The 25,889-nt window shown below is 51.2% G+C and overlaps 1 protein-coding gene and 1 long non-coding RNA gene across 2 annotated transcripts in view; one reads left to right on the top strand and one right to left on the bottom strand.

Moving 5' to 3' along the window:
• Nucleotides 1-25,889, bottom strand: part of LOC141727740 (uncharacterized) — a 572,619-nt gene that overhangs the window by 503,765 nt on the left and 42,965 nt on the right. The window lies entirely within an intron of this gene.
• LOC141727736 (olfactory receptor 14J1-like) lies at nucleotides 23,404-24,336 on the top strand. Its single transcript, XM_074534024.1, has one exon. The coding sequence runs from the start codon at nucleotides 23,404-23,406 to the stop codon at nucleotides 24,334-24,336; it is 933 nt and encodes a 310-aa protein (XP_074390125.1).

The raw sequence follows: 25,889 nt of genomic DNA, 5'->3' as shown, positions 1-25,889 counted from the left end.
AATTTTTGATGACACCCTCACTGCCAAGGAAAGCTCTCTCTGCTGCTGTTCACAAACAGAGAAGGGCTGGTGGCAGATGTAGGGCTCGGAGGCAGCCTGGGGCACATTAACCATGAAATAATGAAGTTTTCATAGTTCTGTGAAAGATAGAGGGGCAGCAACAAAACTTCTGCACTGGAATTAGGAAGGGCAGACTTTGGCCTATTTAGGATGTAGTTTTGGGGAGTACCAAATCACGTACTGATTCTTTTAAGGGAAACAGGCCTTAAAAACAAAGGGGTCCATGAAGGATGTACACATTTCAAGATAGTAATCTTAAGAGGGAAGGAGAAGCCCTTCCCAGTGGGCCAAAAGATGAGCTATTGAGGAAAATTACTGTCCTGGCTGCCCATAGAGCTTTTGCAGGGATTCAAGGGAAAGAATAAGATGCATCAACTTTGGAGAGAAGGTCAGTCAACTTAGGAAGTATTTAAGAATGTTGTTAGGTCATGCAGAAAAAAAAGTTGAGGTGTGAAAGCTAAAATTGAGCTTAACCTGACCACTTCTGTGAAAAATGATAGAAAATATTTCTACTAATAAATTTACAGCCAAACATGAGATAAGAATCTCTACTCTTCATTGGATGCAGTGGAGAATACAGAAACTAAAGATAAGGAAAAGACTGAGCTGCTTAATACAATGCTTGTCACAATTTTTAATATTAGGACAGGTTGCCCTTAGGACAGGTGTTCTCCACCAGGTGCTGATGGCATTTGTGCTCCCTCAGGTTCATGTCCCCACACCAACAGCATGGGGGTGCTCCCCCTGCTCTGTGCAATGCAAACAGGGGCTGCTGAGCCAGTGCTGCCGTGTCTGTGCCTGCAAGGATGGGGCACCTGTGTGAGCTGGGGGAGAGGCCAGGGCTGCAGAGGGGGGATGTTGTTGGCAGCTCCATGAGGACTCTCTGGGACACCGCCCTGGGCTGTGCAGCGCACTGGGGATGGATCAGCCCCTGCTCTGCTGCTCCTTCCCGTCTGCCCCAGGGCCCTTGCAGAGCCCCAGCCATGCTGTTTGCCCCCAGCCTGCCCACGGCCAGCCTGGGGCTGCTCATGGGGGTTTTCTGTGCTCAGCACTGGCCCGGGCATGTTCTTCAGAGAGCCTGGGCAAGGAGCCTGGAGCCCCCAGGCCCTGGGCTGAGGCGTCAGCGCTGCCCCAGCAGTGCCCATGGCCTGTCCCTGCTGCAGCCCCGGCACTGCCACCCGCAGGGCTGTGCCCGGCCCCGAGAGCACTCAGGCCCTGCAGCAACACCAGGGCCACCAGGGCAGCGGGGCAGGGCCACGGCAGCAGCACTGGCAACACCAAGTGCTGCTGCTGCTGGGCACAGCTGCTGTGCCAGCCCTGATCTGCCCCAGCTCTGCACACAGACATTGCTGCTGCAGCTCCAGGGAAGGCAACAAAAGGGCATCTCTGCAGAAAACTTTGCTGGGAGGTCCTTTAATTCATTTAAAGGCACTGAGAGCAACGCCCCTCATAGACACAGTCTGTGACCATAGGGAAGGTGGAGAGAAACAAAATGAGATATGGCACAAACAATTACATTTCTTTTTTGTCTATATTAAAAAATTAGAAGAAAAAACATTCAATAAAAACAACAAAAATTATCAAAATTGACTTTTATACAAGTGATTGGAAGAAACTGAACAGCAGTTTAATGTTTCTGTAACCATCCAGTCATCAGTCTCCACACTGCAGCTTTGAGCTCTTGGTTCCTCAGGCTGTAGATGAGGGGGTTCAGGCCTGGAGGCACCACCGAGTACAGAACTGACAGGAACAGATCCAGGGATGGGGAGGACATGGAGGGGGGCTTCAGGTGAGCAAATATGCCAGTGCTGATGAACAGAGTGACCACGGCAAGGTGAGGGAGGCGGGTGGAAAAGGCTTTGTGCCGTCCCTGCTCAGAGGGGATCCTCAGCACAGCCCTGAAGATCTGCACATAGGAGAAAACAATGAACACAAAACAACCGAAATTGAAACACACAGTGACAGCAAAAAGCCTAAGTTCCCTGATATCGGATTTGGAGCAGGAGAGCTTGAGGATCTGGGGCACCTCACAGAAGAACTGGCGCAGGACATTGCCATGACACAGAGGCAGGGAAAATGTATTGGCTGTGTGCACGAGAGCATTGAGAAAGGCACTGGCCCAGGCAGCTGCTGCCATGTGGGCACAAGCTCTGCTGCCCAGGAGGGTCCTATAGTGCAGAGGTTTGCAGATGGACACGTAGCGGTCATAGCATATGACGGTCAAAAGCAAATACTCCGTTATAGCATAGAAAACAAAAAAAAATACTTGGGCAGCACATCCAGTGTAGGAGATGTTCCTGGTGTCCCAGAGGGAATTGTGCATGGCTTTGGGGACAGTGGTGCAGATGGAGCCCAGATCAGCGAGGGCCAGGTTGAGCAGGAAGAAGAACATTGGCGTGTGCAGGTGGTGGCCGCAGGCTACGGCACTGATGATGAGGCCGTTGGCCAGGAGGGCAGCCAGGGAGATGCCCAGCAAGAGGCAGAAGTGCAGGAGCTGCAGCTGCCGCGTGTCTGCCAATGCCAGCAGGAGGAAGTGGCTGATGGAGCTGCTGTTGGACATTTTCTGTGCCTTGGCATGTGGATCTGTAAGAAAGGCATTCATGGAATACTTGTTTTTGGAGATGACTTTAAATATCCCAGAACAGCCTGGGGGCACTTTCCTGCCTCTACCTGCCCAGGGCTCTGCTGCCTGGAGCTGTCCCTGCCAGCAGCTGCTCCCTGTGCCGAGGGCTGGGCCCTGCCAGTGCTGCCAGAGCCCAGCCCAGCCCTGGGGGTTCAGCTCTGCCCTGCAGACCCCTCCCAGCTCAGACACTGCCCAGGGGCAGCTCTGGCTCTGCAGGCTCTGATGGCAATGTCAGTGCAACCCTGAGGAGGCTGGAAAACTGACATTGACACTGCCTATGAGGGGTCCTGTGCTGATTTCTGTCACTGCCTGCTTTATTCAGAGCTGAGATAATTTTTTTTTATTTTTTCTAAACATGAACCGAGAGATGAATCTCTACGTGCAATTTTCCATCCCAGCAACCCAACACAAAAGATTAATAAATTTTTCCCTTTTATGCAGCCCCTGACATGCTGTGCTCCCTGTATAAACTAATTGGAAATGTTCTGCAGTTAAATGCCATGCTGGGAGCAGTCCTGAACAATGCAGCATCCTCCCCACACAAGGAGAACACTTCCAAGCCTTACCAGCTGTCTCCTCCCACCCAGACCTTGTCCCCCAGTGCTGGGAGCAGCTGCCAGGGCTGGCTGAGAGCTGTCCCTGGCAGGCAGCAGAGTCCCTGCCCCAGCACAGCACCCTGGGCTGCAGGACCCTGCTCTGCACGACAGCCCTGGGCTCCCCTGGCTGCTCTGCACAAGAGACAATCAGAGAATGTACTCACAGATTCTGTAGGCATTGGGATGTTCCAGCTTTAGGAGATGGCTCCAGGAGCTGCAGCTGCATTGTCCTGCAGCCAGAGGTTCCTGTGCCAAGGGCTGGCAGTGATTCTGCCCCAGGCACTTCTCAACACCTTCCCAGCCCTGACTGATTGAAGCTCTCTGTGCCTCTCTGCTGTGCCCAGGGTGGCTGCAGGCAGTGCCCCAGCCCTGCTGGGCTGGCAGAAGAGCTGCTCATCAAGAGAAATGTGCTTTTGAAGCTCTTCTTGGTTACCAGGAGCTGCCTCTGTGCCAGGAGCCCAGCCCAGCTCAGCAGCACAGACACAGCACAAGGACTTTAATGAGCCTCTGGGGCATTGTGCTCAGGCCCTGGACATCAGTCCCTGAGAGGCAGCTGAAGAAACCTCTCCAGAACTCCAAGTCAGAATCCAACTCCAAACTTTCTTGGACTTTTAATGGGTCCCACTGAGGGACATGACTGAGAAAGTGTCCCCAGGCAGATCAGAGAACTGCAGGCAGTGATGACCGGTAGGGACAAAGAGAAGCCAAGTCTTGGTGCCCTGGGGCACAGCAGGGTCTGTGCCACCAAGGGCTGGGAGGAGACACCTTGTCCTGAGGCACTGGGGCCTCCTGGCACAGCTCCGGCCAGGCTGGGCACTGTCAGCACCTTGTCCTGCCCTCAGCATCCCCCCCTAGCCCACATCCCAGTGGCCTCAAGGATCTGCTGGAAGGAGTCCCTGGGGAGCCTTGCTCAGGAATGGCCCTGGGGGCTCCTGAATGCTCCCAGGGACTGCAGGTTTTTCAAAGAAATTTAGGTTTGGCTTTTGCCTTGGAGTCTCTGAGAGGTTTGTGCAATCATGGCCTCCAATTTTCTGCTATAATTATTCCCTAGACAGGCTTTCTCAGTAAGAACACTCAATGGGGCTCATTAATACTACAGGGTACTTCAGTTATTTTAAGGTACTTGGTGTTTCCCTTTTGATACACACTGAGTGAGAGGTTTTACAATCATGGCTCCAGTTATCTGCTTTAATGAGTCCCTTGAGAGCTTTGTACTGACACTCAGTGGGGCTCATTAATGCCTTGAGATAGTCAAGGTTTTTATGGTACTTTATGTATTTTAGTATGCTTTTAGGTACTTTTAAGGAATTTCATTCCAAAATTGAGTGTCTAAGCGGTTTTTGTGCCATCCTGGCCTCCAATTCTGTTGTCCAAGGTGTCCATGAGCAGCCTGTGTTGGATATCTTTCCCCTTTTCTGTTTTACAACAAAGATGGAACTGAAAGAATTTTGTAAGACTTTCTAAAAGCATCCAAACAAACATGGGACAATTAACAATACAACAACAGCAAAGAAAATTAAATGTCCTTTTTTAGCTAGAGATCATCCAACCCTTTAGTCCCTTGAATTGGAAGAGTTTATTGAACCAGTCTTTGTTTTCCACTTGAAGCTTCTTGAACTCTTCCTTCAGTACCTTAATGCTCTTGTGGATTGACTCTCTGTGGCTGGAGAGGTTCATGCAACACATGCCCTCAGAGTCTACACAGCCATGCCCATGTGCCCAGAGTAAAAACTCTATCGCTGTTCTGCAAGGTGGCATGTCTGATGGTCTCTGTGTCTGAGATCAGGCCACTCAGTGTGAGGGAGGTAGCGTTGGTTTGCTTACTTAACAGGCACCCAAGATGGTCTAATTGTCCTAAAGCTTTAGCTGCAGCCACCCAAAGTATTTCAAATTGAGGATGCTACCATCTGATACCTGGATTAAAGCTTGCAAAGCCATCTCTTTGATATCATCCAATACTTCTCTGGGGATACCTACTGCTTGATCATCTGGTAGGCTGTGTTGTCCTTCTCCAGCTAGATGGTTGATTGTCAATTCTACCCTTGGCTCATTATTAGCACAGTCATTGCTTTAAACATAATAAACACTTCCATCCCTCTTCCCACAGGGTGTGTTCTGTAAATGACCACAACATAATATATTTTAAATCATCGGTGTTTGAGAAATGTGCTGTAAACATGGCATTCATTATGTCATTAAAGGAAGGTAAGTTCTTCTTATGGTCTTTAGATACAAAGATCCTTGATTTCCCTGCAAACCAGTGGCTGATACCTGGGATTCTGCCCCTCTTTTTTCATAACATAACAAGGCAATGAGGACTTTTGAGGCGATTTGCCAGTCTCCTTCCTTAACTGTAGGCATGGTCCAGGGTGGAGAGGGAATGATTGACAGTGAGGGCAGGACCCGCAGTTTTGGGGGTGGAGTCTGGAGCTTTTGTCAGGGCAGAGGTGAAAGTTGTGGTAGCAGAAAGTGAAGGAGCCAAGATGGAGGGACGGTGGTCAGGCTCCTGAGCCATATTTTGGCTCGTTCTGTCTTGAGTCTCCAGGGCATGATGCTCCAAGACAGCATGGCCATTGCCATCTTGGACCATCATTACAGGTTTGAGAAAGGCAGGTTTGAGGGGAGTTCCCAAGTTAGGAGTTACCAACGGATTGAGTTTTCAACACACTGCTTGCTGGTCAAGTGTGGTGTGGAAGATGGGGAGCACGCAGGGTGCAATGGGGTCTCTTTTGATCAAAAATTGTACAGTTTAACTCCCACTGAGTCCTAAAATTCAGTGTTATGGATTTCATCCGCAGAGGCACCTGGAAAATTTTTGATGATCCACCTCATAATTGATTTTAATTTGTTCTTTGAAAATATTTTGTCATGATCAATGAGAATGACAGCATCCATATATGCTCCTTTCTACTTTGGACATCTGGCTGCCCATTTTTCTCTTTCTCTGCCTTTTGGGGAAGAGCCACTGGAACATTCCAAATTAAATATGGGACATGGGTGCATGCTGTAAAAACACAGTGACTAAATGGCCAATAAATGTCTCGCATTTCCCCAAACCCACCTGCAATCCTATGCAGGTGAAACCGTCATTGTCCCTGCTGATCCTGGCCAAGGTCCCTTGAAGCAACGATGAATCTGCCGAGCCTGGCACAATCCAAAATCCCGGGGAGCACTGACCTATCCATCAGCTGACCCCAGCTGACATGACTGACACGGGGAGCCCTGAATATCATGGTCCCTGTTTGGGCGCCAAATGTCCCAATGAGGGTGGCTGCAATAAACCTCTCTGGTTCTCTGACTTTAGGGCAAGTGTGGTGAAAATGCAAAGGAGCAGGATCAATGGAGTTGTTTAAAAGGAACTTTAATAACAGGGTGAAAAACAATAAACATGGAGAAGTCCAGCACAGTACAAGGGGCAGGATCCTAAAACCTGAGTCAAGGAGGAAGCAACAACATAGATACTTGGGGCTAGAAAACCAGAACAATAACATATAGAAGAAATAAGTAACCAATAAACCAATAGGGGAGTAGAACCTGGACAACTTAGCATAACAACACTAAAGGGTTATGGGGGATTTCTCAAGCTCACCCTAAGTTAAAAGAATGATTCCTAGGACTTGAAACTCACGCCCAGTTCTTTTGGGGTAAAATCTGGCTGACTGAGTTACAGCTGGGCTAACTCCCACATTGCTGATTTGCAATGGTCCCTTGGGACCATGCAGCCCAACAGAGCCACAATGATGTCCTTGGTTCCACGAGGCTCCACAGTGCCACAATGTTCCTTGGATCCATGGTGCTCTGCAGTGTCACAATGGCCTCTTCATTTCACAAGGCTCCCAAATGTCACATTGGTCTCCATAGGAAGGAAACCACAGAGCCCCCATGTTTCAGAAGCTGATGAGTGGAAACCACCAGAGGCCAAGGCAAGCCTGACCTGTCTGTCCTGGCGGGTTTGCTTGGACCAACCCTTGGATAATTGAAATTATGAATGTGGAATCTTAATTTCAGATATTTGTGCCTGGAGAAGATGGATGTTTTTCTTCCACAAAAAGAAAAGCACAGAGCCCTTTGCAGTGTTTGCAAAACAGGTAAGTGCTGGCACTCAGGAGTCAAAGACCAGCCAGACCTGTCTGTCCTGGCAACTTTTGTCTGGCAGTAGTCCTTGGATACACAGAAATTTGGAGGTGGAATCCAAGTTTTGGCCATGGATACCTGGAAAAGATGAACAGTTCTTTTCTACACAAAGGAAAGCCCAGAGCCTCAGTGTTTCAGGGGCAGATGGGAGTGGCCTTCCACATTCCAAGGTTGGCCAGAACTATCAGGTGAACCCTGGGAGTCCATGCCAGCCACACCTATTTCATGTTGCCTTGGTTCCACAGGGCCCTGCAGTGTCACAATGGTTCTCTTGCTTCCGTGATGCCCTCTGGTGTCATAATGGCCCCTTGTTTACACAAGCCTTTAAGGATCTAAATGCTCTCCATGGTTCCAAAAGCCCAGGCTGTCATAATGATCTATTGGTTCCATGAAGCTCCTCTGTGTCACCATGGTTCCATGGGCTCCAGTGGTACCACAATGATCCCCGTGGCTCCACAATTTCCCATAGTGTCACAATGGCCCCTTCCCTCCATGAGGCCCTGCAGGGTCACAGTGGCCCTTTGGTTCCGTGAGGCCCTGCAGTGTCACAATGGTCACCATGATTCCATGGGGCTTGCAATGCCACACTTTTCTCCACGGATACATGGTGCCCTGCAGGATCACAATGACCCTTTGGCTCCATGAGGCCCTGAAATGCTACAATTGGCTCTTGGTTCCACAAAGTCCAGTGGCTTCACATTGGCCCCTTTGGACCATGCGGCCCAACAGAACCACAGTGATGTCCTTGGTTCCATGAGGCTCCACAGTGTCACAATGGTCCCTTGAATCCGTAGTTCTCTGCAGTGTCACAATGTTCCCTGCATTACAGAAGATCCCAAAGTGTCACAATGGCCCCCACAGTTCCTCAAGACTCCACAGTGTCATAATGGCCCCTTGGATCCATGGTACTCACAGTGTCACAATGATTCCCTTGGTTCCACAAGTTCCTACAGTGTAACAATGCCCTTTGGCTCCACAGCCCCCCACATTGTCACAATGGCCTCCATAGGAAGGAAACAAGTGAGCACCAGGGCAGATGAGAGGCAGTCACCAGAGGCCGAGTCTCACCACACTTGACTGTATTGGCAGATTTTGTTTGGGAGAAACCCTTGCATATAGGGAATTTTAGAGGTGGAATCCTAATTTCAGGCATAGAAGCCTAGACAAGAAAGAGAGCTCTTTTCCATAGGAAGGAAAGCACAGAGCCCCAGTGCTTCACAGTCAGATGAGAAGTGGCCCTTGACATGTCAAATTCAGTGGGACCTGTCAAACAGCCCCCAGGAGGTCAAAGCAGGCAGACCTGTTCCATGGTTCCTTGATTTCATGGGTCTCCACACTGTCACAGTATTCTCTTTGATTCCACGAAGTCTTGCAGTGTCACAATGGCTTCTTGGTTTCATGAGCCCCAACAGAGTCACAGGATTCCCTTGGCTCCATGCGGCCTCGCTGTGTCACAATGGCTCTTTGTTACTATGGATCCCAGTGTTTGATTTTTGACCCTTGCAGCCCTACTGCCCCTGAGTTGCACAATGGTCTCCTTGATTCCATGAGGCACCATGAGGTCACAACTGACCCTTGATTCCATGAGGTTCTGTACTGTCATTGTGTTTGCTGTCAGAGGCTGGATGAGATCGATGTCCCGAGACACCTTGGGATGCTCGGAATGCCCATGTGGGGCCAGGGCCGGGTCAGGCCTTGGTTTGTGGTGGGACAGAGCCCCGCCCCCAGCCCTGGCCTGGCAGAGCTGTCAATCACACAGTACGGGCAGTGCTAACATAGTTCTGATTGGCTGAGCTGTCAATCAATCACACATCAGCCGCTGGTGCCTCCCATGGCTCTGATTGGACATGCAACTGGCAGTCCCACCCCAGGGGCGGTCTCATGAAGGCCCAGGAAGTTAAAAGCTGGGGCATGTGGGCAGTCCAGGGTCTGGATCCTGCCTTCTCCTGTGGTTCCTCTCTTCACGATGCTGGAACCCCAGCAGTTGATACCTATGTGTGTGTTGTTCTATGGATCTTCTGTCTTTCTGTTGTTCTCTCTTTCTCCTCCTTCTAATCCTACTTACCTGGAACATTTTTGGGCAACTTGACATATTAAGGGTTAAAGGATTTTAGGTTAAATGTGTGGGATCCAAGGCATAGGGAATATTTCTCTGTCTGCTCTGAGGCGTCCAGACCCCCAGAGAAACACTGCCTTTCAACTTCGCCCATGGAGAGGACTTCCAAGACTTTGAGATAGATTAGAATTTACCAAAATGTGAAATAGGTAATAGAGAGTACTATACTATGTTCCTTGGGTGAGAAATTTAGGTTTTGGGGTTATTAGTATGGTGTAGATAGGAAGCAAGATGGAGGAATTGGGGTGTAGTCCCTGTCTTCTTCATCTGCTCTATTTTCCGGGTAGCACAAGGTGATTGGTCAAGGAAAGCACAGTGCAGATGTTATGTGGACAGTCAAGGGATGAGTTATTGGTAGATAAGTAGAAATGATGCACCTTTAAAGTGTTTATTGGATGAGACAATGTTAAAAGAGCTTGAAACTGTATGTTTTGGGGCCATTTTGCAATGCTTTTCCAGTTCACTGAGCCTGGTGTGGACAGCAATGCAAAACTTTAGATAAGATAACAATAAACAAGAAGCTGAAGACTGAAAAAGTCCCGTGCATCTCTTTAACTGGCATAGAACTGCTACAGGAGGGATTCCCCCATCCAGGGACCCCAAGAAAGGCCCAACATAAAACAAACATCAATAATGGTGTTATCTGAGTGGATTTTTGAGAAAACACTTGGCTGACAATGTTTGGAGTAAGTTGGCTTTTTTCCATAAAATTGTTTAATGAAGAGTGTTGTCTTAATTGGCCAATCATGTGAAATGTGTTGATTAATGGACCAGTGAGATCCGCCTGTAGGAAACCAAGATATAAAAGGACTGAAAAAACAGGTGGCTTTTAACCCTTAGCCTTCTGATCTGAGTCTGTGTCATCTCTGATTCAACAGTGACATTCGGGGACCTATGGGGGCTATTGGGGATCCTTTCTGTGCCTTGTTACCCAACAGGAGTTTCCCTAATAAATTTTGCCTGAAGGTCTCACTGTGCCCATGACAGGAACCCCTGTGAGTGTCTGGGACATCCCAGCTCTTTGGCAGCCTGGGAACTCCTGGGATGTCACCGTGGAGCCCCCGGGAGTGTCTATGACAGATTGGGGCCTTTGCAGCCCAAGGTCCCCTGGGATGTCACCATGGAATGGCTGTGACTGCCTCTGACCACAGGGCTCTTTGCACTCCCCAGAAATGCCTGGGATGTCTCCATGGAGCCCCTGTCTGTGCCTGTGACATTCCAGCTCTTGAACAGCCTGGAGACTCTTGGAAAGTCCCCATGGAACCTCTCTGAGGGCCTCTGACAAATCTGACCCTTAGCAGGCAACTATCTCCAGGACCCCGTTGCTATGGTCAGTTTCCATGGCAACTGTCACCAGCCCCATGTTGCTATGGTCAGTACCTTGACAGCTCCATGGAGACCCCTTGCCAGGGGTGGTTGCCATGGACACCAGCTCAGGCCTGCAGCCTGAGACCGTTGCCATGGCAACCATTGGCCGCCCCATCCCCACTCTCATAGGATCCCAGAACCACAGAATTGGCTGAGCTGGGAGGGACCCATCAGGATCCTCCAGTCCAACTGCTGGTCCTGCACAGGACACCCCAACAATGCCAGCCTGGGCCTGGCAGCGCTGTCCAAACGCTGCTGCAGCTCAGAGAGCCCTGGAGCTGGGACCCTTCCCTGGGGAGCCTGGGCAGGGCCCCAGCAGCCTCTGGGCAAAAACCTTTTCCTGACATCCAACCTGAGCCTGCCCCAACTCAGCTGCAGCCGTTCCCTCCACTCCTGTCCCTGGATATCCATGCCGAAGGAGAGGAGGATGCACCAGAAGAAAAGGGCAGCTGGGCTTCATCTTTCCACAGGGAAGAGGGGGGGCAGAAATCTCTCGCCCTGCCTCTAGATGTTCCCACAGGGATGTGAGGGCTGACCCCAGAGCCCCAATGCTCACAGTCAGGGCTGCCCTCAGGGAATGCTCACCTGGTATTGAGGGGCAGCGTGGGAGCACCTGGATCTTGGAGCACCTGGCTGCCCCCCATGTTTGGAGGTGCCTGAGGAGGGCTGGGATGATGCCAGGGACATCCTGCAGTGACATCCCCCCTGTCCCGCTCTGGGTGAGCTCAGTCTCACACCTGACCCTGATCCTGATCTCAATCTCAGTCCATGTTGAGACACGTTCCCAGTTCTGTATTTAATCTCATCCCAGTCCCAGACTTGTCTAGCCCCAGACCCAATCCCAGCCCCAGCCCTAAAGCCAATCCCATGTCTAGCCTTAACCCCAATCCCAGCTCGAATCTAAATCTCTGTCCCAAGTCCAAGCCCAGCTCCAATTGCAGCCCCTTCCTAAATCCTCAGCCCCAAACCAAATCCCAGGTTCAGCCCTTCTGTGGCTTTGGAGGTGTCTCTGTCCCTCTGACCCCGATGATGTTTGGGTGGGGTCACAGCAGGGCTGAGAGGGACAGAGACCCCCCCCAGCCTCCCCAGGTGTGAGAAGGTCGGAGAGCCCCCCCAGCCCCGAGCACCCTCAGCAGTGAGAGGGACACAGAGCCCCTGGTCCCCAGCCCTGCACAGGCATTGCCTGAGGCCAGAGGGATGGAGACCCCCTGAGCATCCCCCAGGGCGAGGGGACAGTGACCCCTGAGCATCCCCTGGGTTGAGAGGGACAGAGACTGCCCCGAGCACCCCCTGGCAAAGGGGTGAGAGGGAGGGAGACCCTCCAGGCATTCCCTGGGGTGAGAGTGATGGAGACCCCCTGGGGAACGGCCTGGGGTGACCAGGACAGGGACACCCACTGGGGAATGGCCTGGGGTGACAGGGACAGGGACACCCCTGGGGAATGGCCTGGGGTGACCAGGACAGGGAAAACCCCCACAGACCCCTCCCATGCATCCCCCAGGGCAAGAGGCACAGAGCATCCCCTGGACACTGGACAAAATAAAATTGGTAGATCTCAAACTTGACTCTGCAAAATACTTTGATGAATATTTGATTTTCCCACAAGTCATTTGTGATGGAAATGCAAACAAATCCCAGACTTTAATAAACTGACAATCAAAACTATTTTGTGGTAATTCCAAGTTCCATTGGTCCTGCACAGCTCCACCTCAACTGCAGGCACACTCTGATAAAAGAAAAGTTGAAATTTGGCCCAATACAGATCATGAAAAGGAAAGGCTCTGTGTAGCTGTCACAAAGGTGACAGGGACAAAGAGAAAAATTATTCTTAGATTTGGCAAAGCCCGCCAGTCTGTGTAAGAGAGTGACTGGGACAGAGACCTCCCCTGTGGCAGGGCAAGTGTGACATTGTTCCCTGTGTGCCCTTCCCGGGGTGGGGGTTTTACACCTGAGCCAGTTTGGGTAAGGGGGGTGGTGTTCACCCCCTGAGCAGGGATTACCCCACTGTTTCAAGTTGCAATGTAAGATGTAACCAAATGCATGTTTTCAATCCCCAACTTTATCAAGTGTTATGAACAGGTGGGGCAGTGTTCTTTATCTCTTCCATGACTCACCCCTGATAACGCCCTCCAGGGAAGATATCTTCTGTGAATGGGCCATTGAGTGACACTGCAGGACTGATAAAATTCTATCATCCCATTGTGGGATGCTCTGCCCATGTGGAGGATACAAGCATTCCTACCTGGATATATTCTGAGGCTTTTAACACCAGGAGCATCTTGTCTGCTAGATAGTAATTCTGGTTTAGACCCTCCCCGAGTTTGCTTTCTAACCAGTACAAAATTTAGTGTACTCATCCCTTGTTTTCCTCCCAAAACAGGATTACCCATCCCCAAACTTTTACCAGATGAAAGAGGAAGCTGCGAGGAAGATGAGGATGCCTCAGGACACCCAGGCAGGTGAGGAGGAAGTCAGTGCCCCTTTCTCCCTCTCTCCTGCTCCATCTCCTAGCCCAGCATGGCCCCCGGGCTGCAGGACAACCCTGCTGCCAACCCCATCCTGCCAGGGATCTCCTTCCCCTTCCCACTGGCATGGAGGCAAATCCCATCCTCTCCTTGTCCTTCCTCCTCCAGAAAAGCAGCTGAGGATGGAGACAAGGGAGGAAAAATCCCCATGGCAGAACCTGGTAAAAGTGGCTGTTTTGAGCGGCTCCATAGCACAGGAATGTGATGTGGAGGAAAAGCCCCAGAGATCTCACAGGAGGAGGGACTCTAAACCCAGTCCAGGGGACTCTGAAGTGGAAAGACCCACCTTGAGCCAGGAAGGTGGACAGAGCTTCAGCCAGAGCTCAGAGCTGGTGGTCCATGAGCAGCTTCATCATGGGGAGAAGCCCCACAAGTGCTTGGAGTGTGGGAAGAGCTTCAGGCAGAGCAGCACCCTGATCCGCCACCAGTGCATCCACACTGGGGAGAGGCCCTACGAGTGTCCCGAGTATCAGAAGAGGTTTCAGACCAGCTCCCATCTCCTCTACCACCAGCGAAATCACACAGAGGAGAGGCCCTTCTGCTGCCATGAGTGCGGGAAGGGCTTCAAGAAAAAATCCACCCTTATCACCCATCGGCACATCCATACTGGGGAGAGGCCCTACGAGTGCCCCACATCATGAGAAGAGCTTCTCCATGAGCTTGGACTTGACCAGACACCAATGGAGTCATCAGTAAGGAAGTTCTGTGAGTGCCCCAACTGCAGGAAGAGCTTCATGCCCAGCTCCAGCTTCTTTCCCCATTGGAAGTCACATGTTGGGAAGAGCCCTGGTGATCCATGTTCCCTGTGATCCATGCTGAGAAGACAGCTGTCCCTTTTCCTGCCCCTGCCAATGACATGATGTGGCAGTGAAAACATGAGGGTCTTCCCACGGCCCACATTCACTCCCACCTCAGGTCATTGCCAGGGGCTGGAAAGGGGCTCTCTCTCTCTCCCCAGAGGAGAAGGGTGTCCTTTCCAGGCAGGGGGAAATACGTGGCCAGGAAGAGCCTGCTGTTGATGTTGTAGTTTACCCTGTAAATAGCTTTTCTTATCTCTTCTGTTATCAATATTGTTTCTGTTCCATTTTTTCCTTATCTCGTTGCACTTCCTAATAAATTGATCTTATCCCAGCCCAGGATCTTTGCCTTTTGTGCTTTCCATGGGAGGCAGGAGGGCAGCGCGGTTTTAGCAGGAGCAGGAAATTGGGGAATCCCATTCCTGAACTCCTGCCCGTGGAAACCGAGCATCCCAGCTGGTCCCAGCCCTGGTGGCCATGGCAACAGCCTTGGGAGCGGGTCCCTGGCTGGGGCTGTGGGAACCTCTTCCCTCTGGTGCCCAGGGACAGGAGTGGAGGGAACGGCTGCAGCTGAGTCGGGGCAGGCTCAGGTTGGATGTCAGGCAAAGGTTTTTGCCCAGAGGCTGCTGGGGCCCTGCCCCGGCTCCCCAGGGAAGGGTCCCAGCTCCAGGGCTCTCTGAGCTGCAGCAGCATTTGGCCAGCGCTGCCAGGCCCAGGCTGGCATTGTTGGGGTGTCCTGTGCAGGGCCAGCAGTTGGACTGGAGGATCCTGATGGGTCCCTCCCAGCTCAGCCAATTCTGTGGTTCTGGGATCCCATGAGCCTGGGGATGGGGCTGCCAATGGTTGCTATGGCAACGGGCTCTGGCTGCAGGCCTGAGCTGGTGTCCATGGCAACCACCCCTGGCATGGGGTATCCATGGAGCTGCTATGGAAACTGATCATCGCAACAGGGGGCTGGGGATGGTTGCCATGGAAACTGACCATAGCAACAGAGGCCTGGTGATGGTTGCCATGGGAACTGACCATAGCAACAGGGGGCTGGTGATGGTTTCCTGCTAAGGGTCAGATTTGCCACAGGCCCTCAGAGAGGTTCCATGAGGACTTTCCTGGAGTCTCCAGGCTGTTCCAGAGCTGGAATGTCACAGGCAGAGACAGGGGCTCCATGGAGACCTCCCAGGGGTTTGTGGGGATGTTAAAGAGCCCTGTGGTCAGAGGCAGTCACAGCCATTCCATGGTGACATCCCAGGGACCTTGGGCTGCAAAGGCACCAATCTGTCACAGACACTCACGGGGGCTCCACGGTGACATCCCAGGAGTCCCCAGGCTGCCAAAGAGCTGGGATGTCCCAGACACTCACAGGGGTTCCTGTCATGGGCACAGTGAAACCTTCAGGCAAAATTTATTAGGGAAACTCCTGTTGGGTAACAAGGCGCAGAAAGGATCCCCAATAGCCCCCATAGGTCCCCGAATGTCACTGTTGAATCAGAGATGACACAGACTCAGATCAGAAGGCTAAGGGTTAAAGCCACCTGTTTATTCAGTCCTTTTATATCTTGGTTTGCTACAGGCGGATCTCACTGCTCCGTTAATCAGCACATTTCACATGATTGGCCAATTAAGACAACAATTTTTTCAGTAAAAATTTTATGGAAAAAAGCCAACTTATTCCAAACATTGTCAGCCAAGTGTTTTCTCAAAAATCCACTCAGATAACACCATTATTGATGTTTGTTTTATGTTGGGCCTTTCTTGGAGGTCCCTGGATGGGGGAATCCCTCCTGTAGCAGTTCTATGCCAGGTAAAAAGAGATGCATGGGACTTTTTCAGTCTTCAGCTTCTTGTTTATTGTTATCTTATCTAAAGTTTTGCATTGCTGTCCACACCAGGCTCAGTGAACTGGAAAAGCACCGCAAAATGGCCCCAAAAACATACAGTTTCAAGCTCTTTTAACATTGTCTCATCCAATAAACACTTGAAAGGTGCATTATTTCTACTTATCTACCAAAAACTCATCCCTTGACTGTCCACATAACCTCTGCACTGTGCTTTCCTTGACCAATCACCTTATGCTACCAACAGTGCGGAAAATAGAGCAGATGAAGAAGACAGGGACTACACCCCAATTCCTCAATCTTGCTTCCTATCTACACCATACTAATAACCCCAAAACCTAAATTTCTCACCCAAGGAACATAGTATAGTACTCTCTATTACCTATTTCACACTTTGGTAAATTCTAATCTATCTCAAAGTCTTGGAAGTCCTCTCCATGGGTGAAGCTGAAAGGCAGTGTTTCTCTGGGGGTCAGGACCCCTCAGAGCAAACAGAGAACTATTCCCTGTGCCTTGGATCCCACACATTTAACATAAAATCCTTTAACCCTTAATATGTGAAGTTGCCCAAAAATGTTCCAGGTAAGTAGGATTAGAAGGAGGAGAAAGAGAGAACAACAGAAAGACAGAAGATCCATAGAACAACACACACATAGGTACCAACTGCTGGGGTTCCAGCATCGCAAAGAGAGGAACCACAGGAGAAGGCAGGATCCAGACCCTGGACTGCCCTCGTGCCCCGGCTTTTAACCTCCTGGGCCTTCATGGGCCCGCCCCTGGGGTGGGACTGCCAGTTTCATGTCCAATCAGAGCCATGGTAGGCACCAGTGGCAGGTGTGTGATTGATTGACAGCTCAGCCAGTCAGAACTATGGCAGCACTTACCATACTCTGTGACTGACAGCTCTGCCAGGCCAGGGCTAGAGGTGGGGCTCTGTCCCATCACAAACCAAGGCCTGACCCGGCCCTGGCCCCACACGGGCATTCCGAGCATCCCAAGGTGTCTCGGGACATCGATCTCATCCAGCCTCTGACAGCAACCACGATGACTGTACAGAACCTCATGGAATCAAGGGTCAATTGTGACCTCACGGTGCCTCATGGAATCAAGGAGACTGTTGTGCAACTCAGGGGCAGTATGGATGCAAGGGTCAACAATCAAACACTGGGGCCAATAGAAACAAGGAGCCATTGTGACACAGCAGGGCCGCATGGAGCCAAGGGAACCCTGTGACTCTGTTGGGGCTCATGAAACCAAGAAGCCATTGTGACACTGCAAGACTTCGTGGAATCAAGGAGAATACTGTGACAGTGTGGGGACCCATGAAATCAAGGAACCATGGAACAGGTCTGCCTGCTTTGGCCTCCTGGGGGCTGTTTGACAGGTCCCACTGAATTTGACATGTCAAGGGCCACTTCTCATCTGACTGTGAAGCACTGGGGCTCTGTGCTTTCCTTCCCATGGAAAAGAGCTCTCTTACTTGTCTAGGCTTCTATGCCTGAAATTAGGATTCCACCTCTAAAATTCCCTATATGCAAGGGTTTCTCCCAAAGAAAATCTGCCAATACAGTCAAGTGTGGCGAGACTCGGCCTCTGGTGACTGCCTCTCATCTGCCCCGGTGCTCGGTTGTTTCCTTCCTATGGAGACCATTGTGACAATGTGGGGGGCTGTGGAGCCAAAGGGCATTGTTACACTGTAGGAACTTGTGGAACCAAGGGAATCATTGTGACACTGCGGAGTACCACGGATCCAAGGGGCCATTGTGACACTGTGGAGTCTCATGGAACCAAGAACATTACTGTGGTTCTGTTGGGCCGCATGGTCCCAAGGGGCCAATGTGAAGCCACGGGGCTTTGTGGAACCAAGAGACAATTGTAGCATTTCAGGGCCTCATGGAGCCAAAGGGTCATTGTGATCCTGCAGGGCACCTGAAGGGCACCGTATATCCATGGAGAAAATTGTGGCATTGCAAGGCCCCATGGAATCATGGTGACCATTGTGACACTGCAGGGCCTCACGGAACCAAAGGGCCACTGTGACCCTGCAGGGCCTCATGGAGGGAAGGGGCCATTGTGACACTATGGGAACTTGTGGAGCCACGGGGATCATTGTGGTACCACTGGAGCCCATGGAACCAAGGGGCCATGGTGATAAAGAGGAGCTTCATGGAACCAATAGATGATCATGATTGCCTGGGCTTTTGGAACCGTGGAGACCATTTAGATCCTTAAAGACTTGTGTAACCAAGGGGCCATTCTGACACTAGAGGGCAGCATGGAAGCAAGAGAACCATTGTGACACTGCTGGGCCCTGTGGAACCAAGGCAACATGAAATAGGTGTGGCTGCCTTGGACTCCCAGGGTTCACCTGACAGGTCTGGCCAACCTTGGAATGTGGTAGGCCACTCCCATCTGCCCCTGAAACACTGGGACTCTGGGCTTTCCTTTGTATAGAAAAGAACTGTCCATCTTTTCCAGGTATCCATGGCCAAAACTTGGATTCCACCTCCAAATTTCTGTGTATCCAAGGATTACTGCCAGACAAAAGTTGCCAGGACAGACAGGTCTGGCTGGTCTTTGACTCCTGAGGGGCAGCACTTACTTGTTTTGCAAACACTGGAAAGGGCTCTGTGCTTTTCTTTTTATGGAAGGAAAACATCCATCTTCTCCAGGCACAAATGCCTGAAATTAAGATTCCACATCCATAATTTCAAATATCCAAGGGTTGGTCCAAGCAAACCCGCCAGGACAGACAGGTCAGGCTTGCCTTAGTCTTTGGTGGTTGCCACTCATCAGCTTCTGAAACATGGGGCCTCCGTGGTTTCCATCCTATGGAGACCAATGTGGCATTTGGGAGCCTTGTGAAATGAAAGGGCCATTGTGAAACTGCAGAGCACCATGGATCCAAGGGACATTGTGACACTGTAGAGCCTTGTGGAACCAAGGACATCATTGTGGCTCTGGTGGACCGCATGGTCCCAAGGGACCATTGCAAATCAGCAATGTGGGAGTTAGCCCAGCTGTAACTCAGAGTCAGCAAGATTTTACCCCTGAAGAACTGGGTGAGTTTCAAGTGCTAGGAGTCATTCTTTAAACTTAGGGTGAGCTTGAGAAGTCCCCCATAACCCTTTAGTGTTGTTATGCTAAGTGGTCCAGGTTCTACTCCCCTATTGGTTTATTGGTTACTTATTTCCTCTATATGTTATTGTTCTAGTTTTCTACCCCCAAGTATCTATGTTGTTGCTTCCTCCTTGACTCAGGTTTATAATACTGCCCCTTGTACTGTGCTGGACTTCTCCATGTTTATTGTTTTTCACCCTGTTATTAAAGTTCCTTTTAAACAACTCCATTAATCCTGCTCCTTTTCATTTTCACCACCCTTGCCCTGAAGTCAGGGAACCAGAGAGGTTTATCGCAGCCACCCTCATTGGGACATTTGGCATCCGAACAGGGACCATGACATTCAGGGCTCCCCGTGTCAGTCATGTCAGCTGGGGTTAGCTGATGGATAGGTCAGTGCTCCCCGGGATTTTGGATTGTGCCAGGCTCGGCAGATTCATCGTTGCTTCAAGGGACCTTGCCCAGGATCAGCAGGGACAATGACGGTTTCACCTGCATAGGATTGCAGGTGGGTTTGGGGAAATGCAAGACGTTCATTGCCCATTTAGTCACTGTGTTTTTACAGTATGCACCCATGTCCTATAATTAATTTGGAGTGTTCCAATGGCTCTTCCCCAAAAGGCAGAGAAAGAGAAAAATGGGCAGCCAGATGTTCAAAGTAGAAAGGAGCATATATGGATGCTTTCATTCTCACTGATCATGACAAAATATTTTCAAAGAACAAATGAAAATCAATTATGAGGTGGATCATTACCAATTTTCCAGATGCCTCTGCTGATGAAATCCATAACACTGAATTTTAGGACTCAGTGGGAGTTAAACTGTACAATTTTTGATCCAAAGGGACCCCATTGCACCCTGCGTGTTCCCCATCTTCCACACCACACTTGACCAGCAAGCAGTGTGTTGAAAACTCAATCCATTGGTAACTCCTAACTCGGGAACTCCCCTCAAACCTGCCTTTCTCAAACCTTTAATGATGGTCCAAGATGGCAATGGCCGTGCTGTCTTGGAGTATCATGCCCTGGAGACTCAAGACAGAACGAGCCAAAATATGGCTCAGGAGCCTGACCACCGTCCCTCCATCTTGGCTCCTTCACTTTCTGCTACCACAACTTTCACCTCTGCCCTGAAAAAAGGTCTGGACTCCACCCCCACAACTGCGGTCCTGCGCTCACTGTCAATCATTCCCTCTCCACCCTGGACCATGCCTCCAGTTAAGGAAGGAGATTGGCAAATACCCTCCAAATTCCTCATTGCCCTGTTATGTTATGAAAAAAGGGGGCAGAATCCCAGGTATCAGCCACTGGTTTGCAGGGAAATCAAGGATCTTTGCATCTAAAGACCATAGGAAGGACTTACCTTGCTTTAATGACCTAATGAGGGCCATGTTTACAGCACATTTCTCAACCACCTATGATTTAAAATATATTATGTTATGGTCATTTACAGAATAGACCCTGTGGGAAGAGGAACGGAAGTGTTTATTATGCTAATAGCAATGACTATGCTAATAATGAGGCAAGGGCGGAATTGACAATCAACCATCCAGCTGGAGAAAGACAACACAGCCTACCAGATGATCAAGCAGTAGATATTGCCAGTGAAGTATTGAATGATATCAAAGAGATAGTTTGAAAGCTTTAATCCAGGTATCAGATGGTAGCAATCCCAATTAGGATTACCTTGGGTGGCTGCAGCTAAAGCTTTAGGACAATTAGACCATGTTGGGTGCCTGTTAAGTAAGCAAACCAATGCTGCCTCCCTCACATTGAGTGGCCTGCTCTCAGACATAGAGACCATCAGACGTGCCACCTTGCAGAACAGCGATAGAGTTTTAACTCTGGGCACATGGGCATGGCTGTGTAGACTCTGAGGGCATGTGTTGCATGAACCTCTCCAGACAGAGTGAGTCAATCCACAAGAGCATTCAAGTATTGAAGGAACGGTTCAAGAAGCTTCAAGCGGAAAACAACGACTGGTTCAATAAACTCTTCCAATCCAAGGGAGTAAAGAGTTGGATGATATCTACTGAAGCAGGACTATTAATTCTCTTAGTGGTTGTTGCTGTTTTGGTAATTCTCCCATGTTTGTTTGGATGCTTTTAGAAAGTCTTACAAAATTCTTTCAGTTCCATCTTTGTTGAAAAATAGAAAGGGGGAAGATACCCAACACAGCATCCTCATGGACACCTTGGACAACAGAATTGGAGGCCAGGATGGCACAAAAACCTCTCAGACACTCAATTTTGGAATTAAATTCCTTAAAAGTACCTAAAAGTATACTAAAATCCATAAAGCACCTTAAAAATACTCAGTATCTCAAGGCATTAATGAGCCCCACTGACTGTCAGTACAAAGCTCCCAAGAGACTCATTAAAGCAGATAATTGGGGCCATGATTGCAAAACCTCTCACAGAGTGTGTATCAAAAGGGAAACACCAAGTACCTTAAAATAACTGAAGTACCCTGTAGTATTAATGAGCCCCACTGAGTGTTGTTACTGCGAAAGCCTCTACAGGGACTAATTACAGCAGAAAATTGGAGGCCATGATTGCACAAAGCTCTCAGGGCCTCCAAGGCAAAAGCCAAACCCAAAGTCCTTTTAAAAGCCTGCAGTCCCTGCAGGGAGCATTCAGGAGCCCCCAGGGCCATTGCTGAGCAAGGCTCCCCAGGGACTCCTTCCAGCAGATCCTTGAGGCCACTGGGATGTGGGCTAGGGGGGGGATGCTGAGGGCAGGACAAGGGGCTGACAGTGCCCAGCCTGGCTGGGGCTGTGCCAGGAGGCCCCAGGGCCTCAGGACAAGGTGTCTCCTCCCAGCCCTTGGTGGCACAGACCCTGCTGTGCCCCAGGGTACCAGGACTTGGCTTCTCTTTGTCCCCACCTGTCATCACTGCCTCCAGTTCTCTGCTCTGCCTGGGGCCTGGGGACATTTTCTCATTTGTGCTCCTCAGTGGGACCCATTAAAAGTCCAAGAAACTTTTGAGTTGGATTCTGACTTGGAGTTCTGGAGAGGTTTCTTCAGCTGCCTCTCAGGGACTGATGTTCAGGGCATGAGCAGAAAGTCCCAAAGGCTCATTAAAATCCTTGTGCTGTGTCTGTGCTGCTGAGCTGGGCTGGGCTCCTGGCACAGAGGCAGCTCCTGGTAACCAAGAAGAGCTTCAAAAGCACATTTCCCTCAATGAGCAACTTTTCGCCCTGCTCAGCAGGGCTGGGGCACTGCCTGCAGCCAGCCCGGGCACAGCACAGGGGCACAGAGAGCTTCAATCAGTCAGAGCTGGGAAGGTGCTGAGAAGTACCTGGGGCAGAATCACTGCCAGCCCTTGGCACAGGAACCTCTGGCTGCAGGACAATGCAGCTGCAGCTCCTGGAGCCATCTCCTAAAGCTGGAACATCCCAATGCCTACAGACTCTGTGAGTACATTCTCTGAATGTCTCTTGTGCAGAGCAGCCAGGGGTGCCCAGGGCTGTCCTGCAGAGCAGGATCCTGCAGCCCAGGGCGCTGTGCTGGGGCAGGGACTCTGCTGCCTGCCAGGGACAGCTCTCAGCCGGCCCTGGCAGCTGCTCCCAGTGCTCAGGGACAAGATCTGGGTGGGAGGAGACAGCTGGTCAGGCTTGCAAGTGTTCTCTTTGTGTGGTGAGGATGCTGCATTGTATAGGATTGCTCCCAGCACGGCATTTAACTGCAGAACATTTCCATGCAGATTATACAGGGGGCGGAGGAAGGCAGGGGCTGCATAAAAGGGAAAAATTTATTAATCTTCTGCTTTGGGTTCCTGGGATGGGAAATTGCATGTAGATATTCATCTCTCGGTTCATGTTTAGAAAAAATTAAAAAAAATTATCTGACCTCTGAATAAAGCAGGCAGTGACAGAAATCAGCACAGGGCTCCTCACAGGCAGTGTCAATGTCACTTCTCCAGCCTCCTCAGGGTTGCACTGATTTTGCCATCAGAGCCTGCAGAGCCAGAGCTGCCCCTGGGCAGTGCCAGAGCTGGGAGGGGTCTGCAGGGCAGAGCTGAGCCCCCAGGGCTGGGCTGGGCTCTGTCAGCACTGGCAGGGCCCAGCCCAGGGCACAGGGCAGCAGCTGCTGGCAGGGACAGCTCCAGGCAGCAGAGCCCTGGGCAGGCAGTGGGGGGAAAGTGGCCCCAGGCTGTGCTGGGATATTTAAAGTCCTCTCCAAACCCAAGTATTCCATGATTACTTTTTTACAGATCCCCATGCCAAGGCAAATGTCCAACAGCAGCTCCATCAGGCACTTCCTCCTGATGGCATTGGCAGACACGCGGCAGCTGCAGCTCCTGCACTTCTGCCTCTTGCTGGGCATCTCCCTGGCTGCCCTCCTGGCCAACGGCCTCATCATCAGCGCCGTAGCCTGCGGCCACCACCTGCACACGCCCATGTTCTTCTTCCTGCTCAACCTGGCCCTCACTGACCTGGGCTCCATCTGCACCACTGTGCCCAAAGCCATGCACAATTCCCTCTGGGACACCAGGAACATCTCCTACACTGGGTGTGCTGCTCAGCTCTTTTTCTTTATGTTCTTCATTGGATCAGAGTATTTCCTCCTTACCGTGATGTGCTACGACCGCTACGTGTCCATCTGCAAACCCCTGCACTACGGGACCCTCCTGGGCAGCAGAGCTTGTGCCCACATGGCAGCAGCTGCCTGGGCCAGTGGCTTTCTCAATGCTCTCATGCACACAGCCAATACATTTTCCCTGCCCCTGTGTCATGGCAATGCCCTGGGCCAGTTCTTCTGTGAAATCCCACCAATCCTCAAGCTCTCCTGCTCCAATTCCTACCTCTGGGAACTGGGGCTTCTTGCAGTCAGTGACTGTTTAGCATTTGGCTGTTTTGTGTTCATTGTTTTCTCTTATGTTCAGATCTTCAGGGTGGTTCTGAGGATCCCCTCTGAGCAGGGACGGCACAAAGCCTTTTCCACCTGCCTCCCTCACCTGGCCGTGGTCTCCCTGTTCATCAGCACTACAGCGTTTGCCTACCTGAAGCCCCCCTCCATGTCCTCCCCATCCCTGGATCTGGCCCTGTCAGTTCTGTACTCGGTGGTGCCTCCAGCCCTGAACCCCCTCATCTACACCCTGAGGAACCAGGAGCTGAAGGCTGCAGTGTGGACACTGATGAGTGGACCATTTAGGAAACATTAAACTGGTTGCCAATATCTGCATATGTCTTGAAATAAAAGTAATGTTTGATACTTCTTGTTGGATTTTTTTTTTTTTTTTGTTCTGTTTTCATTTTTTAATATTCTCCATAAACCAAGGCCATTTTTACTACAACTTCTTATTTTGCTTCTCCAAAATTCACTGTAGCCTCAGACTGTGTCAATGAGGAGCTGGTCTCTTGGTAACTTTAAAGGATATAAAGGATGTCCCAGTAGAGTTTTCATGGGAGATTCCCTTATGTTTCCTTCTCTGGAGCTGCAGCAGCAATGTCTGTGTGCAGAGCTGGGGGCAGATCAGTGCTGGCCCAGCAGCTGTGCCCAGCAGCAGCAGCAGCACTTGGTGTTGCCAGTGCTGCTGCCGTGGCCCTGCCCCGCTGCCCTGGTGGCCCTGGTGTTGCTGCAGGGCCTGAGTGCTCTCGGGGCCGGGCACAGCCCTGGGGGTGGCAGTGCCGGGGCTGCAGCAGGGACAGGCCATGGGCACTGCTGGGGCAGCGCTGACACCTCAGCCCAGGCCCTGGGGGCTCCAGGCTCCTTGCCCAGGCTCTCTCAAGAACACACCCCGGCCAATGCTCAGCACAGAAAAGCCCCATGAGCAGCCCCAGGCTGGCCGTGGGCAGACTGGGGGCAAACAGCATGGCTGGGGCTCTGCAAGGGCCCTGGGGGAGACAGGAAGGAGCAGCAGAGCAGGGGCTGATCCATCCCCAGTGCGCTGCACAGCCCAGGGCAGCGTCCCAGAGCGTCCTGATGGAGCTGCCAACAACATCCCCCCTCTGCAGCCCTGGCCTCTCCCCCAGCTCACACAGGTGCCCCATCCTTGCAGGCACAGACACGGCAGCACTGGCTCAGCAGCCCCTGTTTGCATTGCACAGAGCAGGGGGAGCACCCCCATGCTGTTGCTGTGGGGACATGAACCTGAGGGAGCACAAATGCCATCAGCCCCTGGGGCCAGCAAGGGCTGGGGGACACCAGGGAAACCACTCAGCTTTGTCCTGGCCTCTGCAGTCAGCCAGAAAGTTTGTTCCCATCAGCTGGGAGTTTCCTGTGCCACTGCAGACACTGTTGCTCAGAGCCAGGGCTACCAGGCAGCCACCCCCAAACAGCCCTGAGCATTTCCTTTGCTTCACCTTTGCTTTCTCTTCTCTTTCTTGTTCCAGATTTCTCCCTCTATCCCAGCCCTGTTCTCTCACCTGCAAACAGCCCATCCCTGTTTGCCCTTTCCTCTCTGGCCCCACTCCCCATTGCAGTTCCTGATTTGCCACCATAGGAACGTCCCTTGGGCAGCAGGATCATCCTACAAGTGCTGCAGGAATTGTCTGCAGGCTCCTGCAGTGCCTCCTGCTGCTCCCTTGCCAGAGGCACCCCAGGCCAGGAGGGCACATCTGGGCTGCTGTGTCTGGCTCTGGGGTTCCCGGTTCTGGGCAATGAGGAGGAGCTGCAGAGGCTCTGCAGGACTGACAGGATGGGCTTTGGGGCTGGCAGGAGAAGCTGAGGGACCTGGGCTGCTGGAGCTTCTCAAGAGGAGGCCCAGGGCTCAAC

Source organism: Zonotrichia albicollis, unplaced genomic scaffold, assembly GCF_047830755.1.
Source record: "Zonotrichia albicollis isolate bZonAlb1 unplaced genomic scaffold, bZonAlb1.hap1 Scaffold_254, whole genome shotgun sequence".
Lineage (NCBI taxonomy): Eukaryota > Metazoa > Chordata > Aves > Passeriformes > Passerellidae > Zonotrichia > Zonotrichia albicollis.
Note: the sequence above shows the minus strand (reverse complement) of the source record. Positions and strands in the feature narration are given on the sequence as shown.